Here is a 14,957-nt window from a genome sequence, read left to right as displayed (position 1 = left end):
ACAACTGTGTACATGAAATAATTAAAACCGGAATGAAGCAGATGACATGGAAAGCCTGCAAATTATAGTAGCAACTGGGAAAGAATGGTAAAACTTACCTCTCAGACTTTTCCAGAAGCCCTATGCTGGCATGATATTTTAGCTTAAAGGGGGAACCCAAACCAAACACCCCCATCCCCTGAAAAAAAAGAAAACTCACTCTATGTTTGAGGCTCATTCAGTGACTGGTGCCAAGTTTGACAAGTCCCATATTCTACCTTTAAACTTCCTAGTTGTGTTCACTGAAATGTATTTGATGTATCTCAAAATAGTGAGTATGTTCATGTACATACCAGTGTGCTTTAATGGTTAGAATCAAGTGCACTATATGCAGTAGAACTGAAAACATGCATTTTGTCCAGTTTTGCATGTCCTTACCAACTTGGTGTTCCCTCAGGAGGAGGAAAGGACTCACTGGTGGTAAGATTTCACCATGAAACAGTAATATTTTTCACCCCTTCCATATAACTTTGTAGTGTAATTTCAACAGTGGGGTTTTTTAAAACTCTGGATTATTTTCAGTGTGCAACACAAGGTAAAACCTGTGTGTGTTTTCATACTCAATCTGTTCCACACTGAATCCTCTTACAGTCCATTTTCCTGGACTCTGGTTAAAGAGAAAATGTGTATTTGAAATCTTGCAGGACCCTATCGAGTATGTCTATTCTTAGTTATAGGAACAAATACCTTTATCTTGTGTACATACCAAAGCTACTTGCCTCCTATTTTTGGAACAACATCTACTGTTGTTTATCCTGGCTGTGGTAAATCAACTCTGTTGAATGGATGCAGTCATTAATCTGGGTGAAGGACTCTCAGATAAGTCATTTGTGCTTTCTCTGGGCGACTGTGGTTTCCATATGTGATCTTTTGTCCAAGTTGTGCACACAACCCAGTTTCTCAGACATTGTTTTAAAGCATGAGTGCCTCCCATCAGTTCAGTTAGGCCACCTGGACAGCATTTTGGCAATGAAGTTGGTTGTTTCTGTGAGAACAAACATTCCTGGATTGACTGTCACCCTCCCTTCAATTGTACTTGTTTTAATGCAATTGCCAAGGAGAGAATACTTGAAAACAGAGCAAAGAAAGTTACCTGGGCAGGTGTTTCTGCTGCTTAGGAGTGGGAACTTGAAGGAAGCAAGCCATAAATAGGGGAAGGGTTGTGATTTAACTGTACAGGATAGATACCACCTGATGAAATATTCAGTGCAAAGATAACTTTTGTTTGGCAGTGACCCTCTGAGAAGAAATTGATGGGTCAATGTGGATTATGATACAGAGACTAAAAGCTAGCTGATACGAGTGCTTTTGGAAGGTGCACACCAAGGCATGCTTCTCAGTCTCTGGGAACATGGGCTGGAAATGGGCTGACAAAAGTTCTTCCCATGCTTTGTTCAACAGAGCCTTTACTAATAAAGCAGAAAGCTATTCACCTGTTCCATGGTATCTGGTGGCTGCTTGTGTGTATGGAGGGAGCCCTGGAAGCACTTCTTTGTGCCTGGGTACTAGGGGGTTCATGGTTCACAAGTCTGAGACTTGGTCTGCACTGAAGTTCTGTCAGTGTAGTCGTGTCACAGGGTTGACTTCTTCACGCTTCCAAGCTGCTGCCAGCTATGCCAGTGAACCCTGGTGGATCTGCAGTGACTGGTAACAGAAGCGTGTATTCACTGGTTCAGTCGGTCACTTTAGAGGTGACTTAGCTAAACTGCCAGCAAGAAAATCCCTTTCACTGGTATGTGCTGTGCCCTCAGCTGAAGGCAATGCTGGCATCTAATTTGTTCACGACAAACAGAGGACTATGGGAGGCTAGATGCACCTGTGCGATGTACGTACCAAATATGAAACAGTTATGTTGAAACTTACGGGGCTCCATGCTTGCTGTTGACCTCGTGATTAACATTCATTCAGCATGATGTGATGTCTTTCATCTTTGCTCTGTCTGATTTGATTCATTTGGACCTTTCAGACCTCACCCTCCTTGTAACTGCAGCTAGGACAAAATGGATCAGAGCTGTAACGTACATGTCCGCTCAAGCAGCAGTTGTCAGCTTTGTGCTCAACAAGGCTGACTTTGTTTCCCCCCGGTAGCCCTTGTATGAACCAGAAAGGACAAATACCAGCTGTGCATGAAGCCCATTTCTAAAACCTTATGGTCAATGGCTGACTAAAATAAAAAGAAAAAATGCTGGTACAGGTGGCCAGGCAGTTGTGAATATCTGATTAATATTTATTATTATTAATGAATTTATATTAATCATTATTTAGCTAATAACACCCACCACACTACAAGAGGAGAGACTGGTGTCCGTATTGTCCAATGCTATAGTATCTTTCCTATTTTGCTTAAATTGAATGAGACACAGGTAACTGAATTCCGTGTTAGAATAATAGTTAAGATTATAAGTGAAAATAATTAGTCTTGCATACTTCAAGAGCTTAAAGCCATCATATGCATTGCAAATTATGCTTTACTATCTCTTTTACGTGAAGGTACATATAATCTTTTAAGGTTCAAAATGAGGCACGTCCAGCTTTTTTTTTTTTTTAAGATAAAAATAGAGGCCTTCATACAGTGGAAAATTAGTTTAAAACATTCATAGCTCTTGGATAAAGTCAGAGATAGAAAATTATGCCAACATTTTAATCTAATAACATATTAAGACAAATTGGCCTCCATTCAACAAAGTGTTCTAGTACACAAAATTAAGTATTTTCTAGTACACAAAATTAAGTACACAATATTAAGTATGTTCAGTTATGCATATGGAAGCTTTGTAGCTGGATCTTGATTAAAAGAATAGTTAAATTTTGTTCTTACTCTTAAAACTGAAGCACTTGGCCCAGGCAACTTAACTCCCCTCTGTTCAATATATTTTTCTGAGGTGTTAGAATTCTTACTTACATAGATTGAGATCCTCCATTTTATTCTTTTTACTTTTTACTAGATTAACTGTCAGTGTCCAGACTATCGATCTAGGTGTAAAACCAGTCTGTCTGATTGATTTAATTCCTAAAGTCATTCTTCCAACCATGTTGAATTCCCTCTTCCTTTTGTTTTTCTTGTCGAAGTGAGGGCCTCATCTAACTTACCAGAGCAGTTGCTCATATATTGAATTATATTATGCAGCACTATATACATATTTGTGTATATAAGTGCATGTTGGGAAGAATATGCATTACCTTTGTTTTTTTTAAGCCTTATGATCTCTACCGTAAGACTCTAGATAATGAACACAAAGTGGCATCATTGTGTGCAATATATAAGGGCACTAGAAAGCAATCAAAGGGATTCTCATGTACAGCCAGCCCTGGGGTTTTTAAAATTTATTTTTCCCTAATTGTCTGCCTATGGACTGGCAGAAATCCAACTGATCCAAAACAATACACACACTTTTATGATGATCTGTTTACTGTCTTGATGTAACTAAATTACTGGACACTTTTTCATTCCTTCCAACTGGCACCAACACAAAATTTTTCTAATACTGGTGGGAACTAGACGCTTTTAATACTTTACTTCTACTATGTATACATCTGTTAATGTCTCTGGAAGAATCCTAAGAGAAACAGGTTGCTAACATTCCAGTGGTCTAATTATTAATATTTGCAGCACAGTTTAAAAATATGCCTATATCATTTTCCCCAGTTTTTTTTTCCCTTTTCCCTCTGCTTTCCTCACACGCCTTTGTACTTGGCTTTAACTGCATAATCAGACGTAACCAAATCCCTTTTCCAACTACAGTGGTCACTACTTCAATTTAGAGTGCAAAACTATGTATGATGTGGGCTGAAATCCCAACCAAAACTAATCAACTCTCTAGAAGAATTCCAATGTTGGATATTGCAGTTTTATGAAAAAGAAGCATACTGGTGTGATGTTAGCAACCTGCTGAAGTGTAACTTCTTTCTCCATGTTTGCCTTTCAATCTAGTTTGAACTAGGTTGTGTGTGGTATTAGAATGTAGTGCCCTTCCTGGGTACATATATAGGATGTTACTCTTTTGACAAAAACTGTTATGTTTGTGTTCCTTTAAAGTTGCTAAATTTCTGGCATTCCATCTGAGTTCCCTCAAAAACAATCACCAGAAGTGAAGGATAATGTGCTTTCAAAATTGAAACTAAATCTGGATTTACCCATTCCTGCAATACAAAAATGATGAGGATAAATCTGAGTGACATTTGGGAAAACAAAGTGCTCATGGAAAGTGTTACGTAGCATTGAAATGTGTTTGGGTATTGTCTCTGGTGAGAATACCCCTGTTCTCTTCAGCAGCCGTATCTGTAAGTACCAGCAGATATATATTTCAGCACATGAGAGGTCTCAGTTCTTAAAAAAAAAAACAACTCAATTTTTGTGACAGGGTGGGACCCCTCTGCCTCCATTGGGCCTCACCATCAACTCCGTCTCCCAAATCTGGCCCAGTGCTGCCTTCTCACCTCTCTCCTCTCACACCTGCCTTTAGGTCACACCACTGCAGGAACCTGAGTGAAAAGCTCAACTCAGTGAGGAAGACCGATTGTCAGAACGGCACTGGACCACAAGGCCGTGACTGGGTGATGAAGAGCTCTGGGAACAAAAGCCAATCCACGGGTGATGAAGGCGCTCTTACGCCTCTTTGCAGCCCACACTACTTGTGCGTTAGCCCACGGCGACACGATAGGAGGCTGCCACTGCCATGTCCTGCGCCACAGCGTGTCGTTGTGTCCAGGCCTCATCAGCGGGACCGTCGGAAGCCCAAAGGCTTCGTATTTCCTGTCATGACATTCACACGACGCGATATAATAAACCCACACGCAGCCGCCGGGCGCCCCTCGAGGGCGCGAAGCCCCCGGGCGCGGGCAGCCGGGGCCTGCCTCGCCCCCGGCGGCGGCTGCCGCCCCGCCCCGTCCCGCCGCTGCCCGGCCGCGGCAGGGGCCTCGCCGGCGGCCTGGCTCCTCCCCTCTTCCTCAGGAGCCGGGGAAGCCCCGCAACCAGCCCCTCTTCCTGCCCCCTCCCCCGGTCTCTCTCCCGGTGGGATGGAAGTCCCCGGTAATCCTCCTCCCCGGTAGCAGGCGGCGGCCCGAGTCGGTGCAAAATGCTGGGCATGTACGTGCCGGATAGGTTTGCCCTGAAGTCATCAAAAGTGCAGGACGGGATGGGGCTCTACACGGCCCGCAGAGTGAAAAAGGTGGGTAACGGCCGGGCGAGCGGGGTAACGGCCTGGCCCGGCCCGGCGGGGAGCGGCTGCCACGTATGGCAGGAGAGCGGGGCGGCTCCTCCGCCCCTCGCTGCCGCCCTCAAACCGCACCTCAGCCCCGCTCTGTCGGCGCTGCCTCCGCTTCCGCCCGCCCGGGCTCCCTCTCCTCAGGGGAGGCACCGCCCGCCCCACCACCCCCGGTGAAAGGGAGCCTCCCGGTGCTCGCTCGGGGCGGGGAAGAGCCGCCGGGGCCTGCCGGCTCGGCGGAGGGTTTTTCTCTGTGGGTTTTTGTTTTCCCCCGTTTCTTTTAACTTTGTGTTCGTGGCGCTGTGCTGAGGGCAGAGCCCCGCCGATCGGGGCTGCTGCCTCCTCGGTGAGCGCGGGGCGCCCCTGAGGCGAGGTACTGCCCGCCCGTGGCGGGCTCCTGTCGCCGACCTGCTCCCGGAGCTCGGCGGGATGGGTGACTTAATTCAGCGTTTCGGGATGATAAAGCCGGGCCTGTGAAAGATGCGATTCAGCTGAACTGCAGGTCTCTCATACCCCAAACCAGGTCGTGTCCCTTGACACCTCATAATTGAATTGAAAGTGTCTTGATTATCTGAAATCCCAGTTACAACCATCCAGGTGGCTTCTTTGGACAGATAAAGGCATACTGAAAGTTATGAACCCTGCATTACTATACACTTCTATGTGTTTTGCTTTTCATCTTTGTCAGGTTTTGGCTCTGAGAGGGTTGGGAGTGCTGCCTAATTTTTCAGTGATTTCATCAACAAGGCTTAGAAACCATGGGGTAGGCATTCACCATTTTTGAGGTGTCCCTGAGTGTTAATGGGGGGTGGAAGGGAACTTGTCTTACATTTTTTTCCACTGAGGTTCTGAACTTTGGGAGTCCACACAGCAAGGAAGGTTGTTTGCTACTAACATATATTAATGCCTGGACTCTGAAATAGAGCGTGCTGTGGAGTGAAGCTCATGGAATTCGTCATCTGCATGTCAGTATGAATTCCGTATGTCAGTTCAGAGTGCAGGGTCTGAGCCCTCTTCCTTTACACTGTTGTCGTTTGAGCCATTAGAGCTGTATGCTATGAAAAATAGGGCATTTTCTTACCTGAATTACTCCGCATTGCTTTTGAACTCTTATACAGGCAAAGTATATGCTGTCAGAGCTCTATCTGCATGCCTCTGCCAGTGTGAGCGTGTCATACAGGACATCCTAGCAAAACTGGAATGTTGCAAGTGTGACATGTGTTGCTCATGGAATGCAGAAGGTGAAGGCAGAGGCAGTTGCAATAAGATCTGTTTGTATTAGGAGTGTCTGGTGACAGTGTTACAGGCTTGCCCTTTGTTTGGCAGTGAATCCTCTGTGCTGGTAGCACAGACGATTGTGGTATGCAAAGCCCTGATCAAAAGTACGTGCCTGACAGGCAGACTTTGCTCTTTGATAGGCTGAGGAACCAGCTCTTGAGTTGCTCTGTGGGCAGTGGTTGAAACAGGTATTCCTAAAAGTGGTTGGAGACCTAAGCACTAGGTGTTGCCATGGCTGTTCAGAGAGGAGTGGGTGTGTAAACAACACAGATGATACCTTGGATGTAGCCAGGCTGCGTGTAACTTTTCCATGGAAAGAAGAATCACACCTGAAGTGCTCTCATCATGTTCTCCAGTCCAGTAACGAGGCAGCAGCACTACACTACATGGCTATGATACTGAGTAGCTAATAGCTGTTAAATTAATTCCTCGGAGCTTAGGGATTGGGAGGAGGTGTTGAATATGGCACTTAAATGTGAAGTAACATCTTATGTTCCTGCATAGCAAATACAGCATCATTTTCTCTCCGTGGCTATTGCACAATTGTAGTTGTCTGAACTGAAAGTAAAACACATTTCAGATGATCTTATAACCAGAAATTGCCGTACCAACTTTCTAAGTGCTAAGCAACCATGAGGTAGGCCTCTGAAAATTCTGCTATTAGCAAAGTTTTGGTAATATATTTTGAACAGCTGTTGCCTGCCATCTGCTTTTGCGCCTTCAGGCTGTGCTTTCAAGCTTTTGTCTGTAATCATAAAAGGTGGAAACTTTTTGTTACCTTAACAAAAACTGTGATTCTCTTGTAATTTCTCCAACAGCTGGCCTTTGATTACAGCACCAGAATCATAAGGCCCATAATATAATCATCAGAGAGCCACTACGTTTCTCAGTGTTTTGCTGCGACTGGAAGAGGATTACTCACTTTGGCTTTCTTGAAAGCAACTGGTGAAAATAGGTTTTTTTTCAACATTTGAATGATGTCCCTTTCATATCTTGAATCATTTCTGTGGTCGACTTTAGACTGTGTTGTATGCCTTGCTTATTGGTCAGAGAGGAAGTTGAAGTCTTAGTATGTTTTTGGTCAATATTTATTGGCATACAACACATGTTTATTAACTAGGACTAATAAATATACATATATGAAGAAAATGCTCTGAAAGGCTAAATGAATAATGATGCTTATCCCTGTGGACCTTTGTGTTCCAAGACATCAGGTTTTGATGTCTCTAATTTCCATTTCTCTCCAAATTTGAGAAGCTATAAAAGGTGTTTAGAAGTCTGAATCACCTACTATTCATATTACATTTACATTTAGAGGTGGACATCTTGCATTTTGCTTTTGCTATTGTTTTGAGCTTCTAGAAGGTCTTAACATAGTGCACTAGAGGTTTATTGGTTGGGAGTAGCTGAGCAATGTGTTGTGTTTCTTGTTTTGAGTCAGTGTGCAGTATCAGGTTGTTGCTGTGCTTCATCCCAGAGGTGATGTGTGCTTCAGTGATTGGTAAAATTAACCCTGTAGGTGCTTTATAAGGTATCTAGGGATCCTTTGGATTGCAAGGATGAGAGTATTACTGAGGTGAGGGCTGTGGAAGCCTCCAAAGTAGTTAAGGAAGAAATTAATCTCTTTATGCCCTCTTCAAAAGTGTTATTCTGCCACTGAAGTGAGTATGGGAAACTAGCTTTTTCAGGTTCCTTATTCATTATGCCTTCAAATAATTTCCATTTTAAATTTATGGAGGATTTTTCTTTTTCTATAACTGATCTAGATTATAGTCCAATAAGCTTCTTTTCATCTTGATATAGGTAGTGGAAGATTCTGCAGATATAATTATGCCTTCTCTTAGAGCTCAGCAGTTCTAGTGAGCTGCTTTCCTTGCTGCACCAAAACTACTTGTTGCTTTCTGAGTGAATGGGAAAAGCCAGTTCAGCTTGGCAGGAGGTGTCTGCTGCCTACCTTATCTTTACTGAGCTAGGTAGTACCATACATTTCCAGAGCAGATTTCCTGTCCCACCGTCTTGGCTCTTCTTCCTCCTTAATTTAAGCAAACAATGCAATCTAAGCAAATTGCTTCCCACGTGATATCTGCATGCCCCCTATTAGACAGCAGCGTGTTTGCTGGGGTGGCACTCAGTGTAAGCTAAGAACATCGATGGCTGCACACATAAAACTGTGTTGACCTATTTTCACCTTCATTGCTGATGAAGGTAAAAGAAGGAGGAAATTTCAGTTTGAGTATTAAATCATAGGATTTGTAAAGCCGGCAGGGGAGGAACTCTGATCTCATTTGATTAGCAAAATGATGGAGGGTGGTACGGAGATCAGTGAAAAGTGAAGGAGATGAAGCCCCGTAGTGCCGGTTTTTGCCATCACTGCCAATATTTGTGTCTCAGTTACTGCTTTTTTTTTTTTTTCTGCTGTTCTTATCTTTTTACTTTCTGCTTTGCTAATGCTTTGTTCTGTCTAATGAAATTTTAGTTGTGCACTTTTGTTGTGCACATTCTGTTGCCATGTTATGCAATGCCAGTTTTCTTTTCCTTTGTTTATTACCTTTTCAGGTTTAATTCCAAATACCAGGATTTTATTTGGTTGGTTTTCCATTCCATTTATTCCTCTGTGCTCTACCTGTAGACAGTCTGTAAAAATTTAAGTGAGAGGGAAAACATGTAGCAGGCTGTTTCTGGGGTCATGGAATGTGCCTGGGGGAAGGGACATGTGGACAAGATCGATACTTTTATACTGTTACTTTTAAAGAAACACCAAAGTTGCTTTTTGTTGTATAGTTATAAGCTGTAATGCTTAAAAGTATATAGAGCTTTTTGGTCTGAATACTGCCTAAAGGAACACAGCAGTCTGCGTTCTGGTTTGTCTTGTCACTGCAAATAAGGACAAGGGGCAATGGAAAAAACGTTAGGCCTGTGTAAGAAAAAAGACCTATTTAAGTAATTTGCCCTGCTGCTAGTTTGATGTCTGTGAAAGATAAAACCACTGATAACTAAAACTATTAGAAGAACATATCAATGGATGCTTTCACAGCATGCGTTATGACTAGCAGGTGGTATAACATTTTAATTTTGTTTATGAAGGCTTGAATTAATTCATAGACACGTGCATACTCCCTGCGTTTTTAAACAAATCTCTCTGTATGATCAAAACCTCAGTTATTCAGTGTTTTGATTTGTGGCACTTCAGAAAACACTGCTGCAAATAATCTTGCAAATAAATCTAACGTAAACTATGTGCTCGCCAAATAGTTTGTTATAGTTGGGTGTCTATTGCAAGGTACTTCCTGAAAATCTTATAAGAAATGTAAGAAATTTGACTCATAAATTTCAGCCTTATTTAAAATAAATGGTGTTTCCCAAAGGGAAAATAAGCATGTAGAGGAAAGGTATAGTTTTAAGAGATTCCCCAAGCTATGAAAAGAATGGGAATGAGCTTGAAATTGAATCCTGAAGGATGTGCACCTTCTTGGCGTAGAGTAGGATGACTAAGGAAAACTGTCCTTATCCGTTTGAAGCTAAAAATGATACCTCTGCTGGAGTTTGGTAATTCACTTGCCTTTTTATTTTTTTCCCCCCATTCATTCTTTTTTTCTTTTGTAATTATTTTGTAGGGTGAAAAATTTGGACCCTTTGCAGGGGAGAAGCGAATGCCACAGGAACTGGATGAGAACACAGACTGCAGGCTAATGTGGGAGGTGAGTAGTCTCGAGTGACATCATCACACCTAGCAAAAGTCTTCTCACTGTAACAAACCCTCCCCCCAGCTTACAGATACTGTAATGAGATTTTGTACTCATTAATGCTTTTAAAATATGCTTTTTGGGTGGAGGGAGTTGACTTCTTTAAAATGATAAAGAAATAGCAAATGATAGTTTCTAATCAATGAAGTGTGAAAAATATCAAGTCAAGCAAAACATACAATTATAATAACATTGTGAAAAATTATTATTAAAATGTCAAAATAAAATTAATTTGAATATTGGAAGATGACTGTAAGTTATTGACATACTGATTTATGCTGATCAACAGGTGTCAGCTCACAGCTTCCTCTGACTGTAATATAAAACATTTCATGCTGTGACACTTGTGCTCGGGTTTGGCAATTGTACGATAAATGAAGTTTTAAAATTTCAGCAACTTAGTAATGCAATGTGTAGTTGTGAGATCTTCAGCAAAATAAAAACCTGGTGCTGTGGGCGGATGAAGGCATAACGAGTTTCCAGGCTTCTCTAAACCTTTATATGGATTAGGCAGCAACCATAGTTTATATACAAGATTTTGTAATTAGGGCCTTAACCCATCCTAGTTCCTGTCATAGCTGTGTGTGTCTGTAGCAAAAATCTGTCTGAGTTTACCAGTTGAGGAGATTACAATAACTGAAAAATACTTGCAATAACAACATCTCCAGCTTGCTATAAACACCTGTTTTTTGGTGCTTCTGTTCCATCTTTGTAATCTTTCTTTTCTGCTGTAGGTCCTTCAGCAGAATTCCTTTTAAGAAGGGGACTGCTTTCTTTATCACCTTTCTATGGTTAGAGGTGGAAGGATGACTGTTATTTTTATGTTGTGTGGCACTGTACAAAAAAAGCTTATGTTTGGCATCTGGCTTAAAGCACTCTGTGTATTTATTATAATATATAAGTTTGTTTGAAAAAAAACCAAACCCCTCTAGCATTAACATCACTGAGCAACTTATAAAGAGAGTGTGGTATTGATATGGTCTTAGCAGAGCTATAAATAGATTCTACACACTGGAACAGCGAGTGAGAGAATGCTAAAAGCCCATCTCATTAAACCAAAACTCAGTATAAATACAGTGAGTGGCAAAATATATCTAGATGAGTGTTAACTCAAGTCTGTGAATCCCTGTGCCCCTTCCCCTCCTTTTTTTTTTTTTTCTTTTTTAATTTAGGGGTGTGCCCAAAATATCCTTTCCCAGAGGGAAGGTGTGGACAATTCATTCCCCTCTCTCCTCTGGTTATCTACTCAGAGCAACTGATTTCATCATCTTTGTTCTCAGCTGAGAAGGAAACAATACAATGTGCTTTTATAACATGTATTCAGCAAACATATGTAAATGTGCCCTGGCTCACTTGCCTTTTCATGATGTTTCTGCAGGTTATTTTAAATCAATAAAATACTTGAGCTAGAACATGGTTTTCAGAAGGGATGATGGGTGGATTATAGCAATGAGAAGGTCTTTAAATTTGTTGGAAAGCCATATGATTTTCCAGATGCCTCATTGCTGATGATTACATGAGATTTATCTGTTTCTGTAAGACAGAAAATAAAAGGCAAATCATGTATTTGCTGATGACACTAATATGACCCCATCAACAGCAAATCAGAAAATGAGTTTTTTATGAACTGTTCTAAAACCATTTCATAATATCTTATTGTAACCTAGTTTTGAGAGCCTTGAAAAGATTCCTGCATACCAAATTTTATGACTTCCTGAAAGTTTGAACCCAAGTTGTTCAAGTTTACTGAAGTTGATCTGAACGTGAGCTGTATAATATGATGTAAATCATGCTGAGCATAGTCTTAAGTTGAAAATAGAGAGCAGGAATGCAGAAAGTGAAAATATAACAGTCCAAGTAGATGGTTATTCCAGAGGCTGTGGGAGGCAGTCACAGTAACTGGCCAAGTTTGTGCGTAGTCAGCTGTACCAAGGATATTAAAAAGAATTAATTTGAGGACTATTGGATGAAGGCACACTGAAGCCTGACCTCACAGTCTGCAAATCAAAAAAAAAAAAGCATTTTCAGAGAGGACACCTTTAGAAGGCTAAGTAGCAGAGGCTTTTTATAAGTCAAGTAAAAATGATCATGAGCGGAACATTTCTTTTCCTGGTATGTGATGCCTGGGATCTGAGTTTCAATTTTGTGGAATAGTTTTCTGTGAGGAAGTTTACTACATGCATTTCTAGTTTTGTAGAGCTGTGATCTGTGATGTGGTCTGTTTTGATCAAGCTATTCCTTGTTCTCTGAGACCAGCATTGTGAGTTGGCATCTTTAAAATGTCACACTGAGACAGAATTGTACATATTATGTTTTCATTTGGTCTTTGGGAAAACGCGGAACCCAAAAGAATTTATTGGGTTCAGTGATTTTGGTTAAATAAAGTCCTGAGGATGCTGGAGTGTGTGTTTAAATTAATTATAGCAGACTGCTATTTGTCTGTCTGTGACTTGCATCATTTTGAAGAAATCAAAGGTTTACACTTGCTTGTTCAACAGGTTCCAGAGGATTGGAGTGGTGGTGGGGGAAGCATTCTTGATCTTGCTGTTATCTTTGTGAAGAGCTACAGGCTGAAATGTTTTGTTTACAAGTCATGTGAAAGGGGAAAAAACCCAAACCTGTGGTAACCATATAGTTAGGAGTAATAATAAAAAGCCGAGACAATGTCCAAATGGCTCCTCCCTGTTACCCCCTAACCCCCATGTCGTTATCTCTCATACTGAATTGAGTGTTGTGCTGGTTAAGTACGCAGCTCATTGCTGGTGATGAATTGAGAGTTTTGTTCTTATTCTTAGCATCCCACTAACACCTTGATTAAATCGCGCTTCGTTGGTCTGTATTAGTATAGTGTATTGCTTGGCATGGCAATTTTAAATTATGTGTATTTGCAGAAGAGCAAGTGCTTTAAGGCAGGAACAGAATAATCTTCAGATATTAAAGTTCGCAGAAGTTTTTGCCTCTGGAGGCTCAGATGTCCCTTTGCAAAGGGAAGATATCTGTTCAGTATATTTTCTTTATTATCCCTAACCAAGAAAGTGGCATTCATTTCACTACTATTGGATTGTAGCAAGCATATACTTTTAGCGATGACTTTGGCAAATGTTAAAATAGGGATGGCTGGAGAGGCTTAGTCCTTCTTCAAATACTCTGACATACCATGAAAAAATGTTGGTCAGGATTGGATGGCACGTAATATGCTGTGTAATGCTGAATGTTATATATTTCAGGTTTGGTTTCTGTCTGCCTGCCAAGATTATGTTTTCTTCATAGTTATATTAAAACAGAACAGAAACATGCTGGAAATCAGTCTTTCAATGGAAGCTAATGTTCATGTTTGCTTATATGAGAAAATGAAATGAACGTAGGTTTCTACTACTTCTCACTGCAAAAAAAGTGATGAGAATTAATTGTTTGCAGCTAAATAAGCCTGCCTGAAAACTAGCGAAGGCAATAGAAAATCTACTATTGGCTACAACCAGCTTCAGATCAGCACTTTAACGTTTAGGATTGAGCTGTGAGAGGTCAAGCCCTTTAAACTAATGATGGTGTGTTTTTTGGTTTTTATTTTTTTTCTTTGATATCTTGCCTGTAAAATGTGGTTCTGGCATAGGAACATACATAGAAGTCACAAGGTCAAATTATGTCCCGAGTTTTATGGTAAAATAAATCTTAATCTGAAGAACTCTGTGTTTTCTCTCAAGATAAAAGTAATACCACAAATCTCGTTCTTAGCAATGTAGTCTTTATTCTTTCTGTATGAAGGCTACCTTCCCAGTCATTACTCCTCAGGTAGTATTTACATTTAAAATTACTTGATTTTGCATGAATCTTTGTTTAATTTTCAGAAATGTTTTTGAAATAGACAATGTCATGATCAGTGAAATGTCTAAGAAATCTCATTTCTTAGACAAATGCATCTGGATGCATTTTTACGCAAGTTGCGTTTAAAATAACTTTTGCCACACATAACAGGCATTGATGCCCTAGCTTGGTTGAAAGTTTGCATCCTAGATTTTCAATTTTGTTGAATTAATCCCCACTGGGATAGATAGATGTCCAATGTAGTTACTGGTATTCTTACCAGTTTGTTTATTTAGCTAAATTTCATTAATTTACTCATGTTCAGAGTATTACTTTGTTTTAATTTTAGTGAGTTTTGGAACAGGGACCTTGATGATCTTCTGGTTTTGGTGGTGAGAATAATCTACTCCTGAAAGCAGCTGAGAATGTTAGCCTCCCATCTTTGGTTATGTGCTTTAGGATGTTAGAAAGCACATACCGATAGCTTGAGGTGCAAGTATTCTAATCTGAACTTGTTATAGATCACACACAGTTTGTTTAAGGAGATTTCAGTATCTTTCCAGTGAACGTGAAGTTCAACCCTTCTTATGAAAGCTCCACAAAATGTTAGCAGAAGCCTAGGAATGAGCTTTCTGAACCATTCTGTCTCCGACAAGGTCAAATAACATCACGCAGCAGTAAGAGCTTCATTAACATGAAAAATGTTGTTCTGTATTTTGGCTGAAGAAAAATGGAACATGCTTTCTATGTCCCAATACTTCTTGGTAAGGAAATCAACAGTTGCTGCCTCTGCTTTCCTTTGCACGTGTTATTTTAATACTTTCTACAGCAATGTTAAAATGTGAGTTTCTACGTTGTAGTGAGCTCTGTGACAGAGGTCTGAAACAGAGGA

General features: G+C 40.8%; 1 protein-coding gene across 9 annotated transcripts in view; it reads left to right on the top strand.

Moving 5' to 3' along the window:
- The first annotated feature begins 4,911 nt into the window (after nt 1–4,911).
- Nucleotides 4,912–14,957, top strand: part of PRDM5 (PR/SET domain 5) — an 88,540-nt gene continuing 78,494 nt past the window's right edge. For 2 of the 9 annotated variants that reach the window (XR_012660169.1, XR_012660168.1), the window contains exons 1-2: nt 4,912–5,207; nt 10,136–10,219. Coding sequence is in view for 7 of the 9 variants with exons in the window: in XM_075090158.1 (XP_074946259.1) it covers nt 5,115–5,207; nt 10,136–10,219 (177 nt within the window). In the remaining 2 variants the exon portion in view is untranslated. The remainder of the gene's footprint in view (nt 5,208–10,135; nt 10,220–14,957) is intronic. The other 7 variants (XM_075090162.1, XM_075090161.1, XM_075090158.1 and 4 more) reach the window with 6 other exon arrangements.

Source organism: Phalacrocorax aristotelis, chromosome 4, assembly GCF_949628215.1.
Source record: "Phalacrocorax aristotelis chromosome 4, bGulAri2.1, whole genome shotgun sequence".
Classification (NCBI taxonomy): domain Eukaryota; kingdom Metazoa; phylum Chordata; class Aves; order Suliformes; family Phalacrocoracidae; genus Phalacrocorax; species Phalacrocorax aristotelis.
Note: the sequence above shows the minus strand (reverse complement) of the source record. Positions and strands in the feature narration are given on the sequence as shown.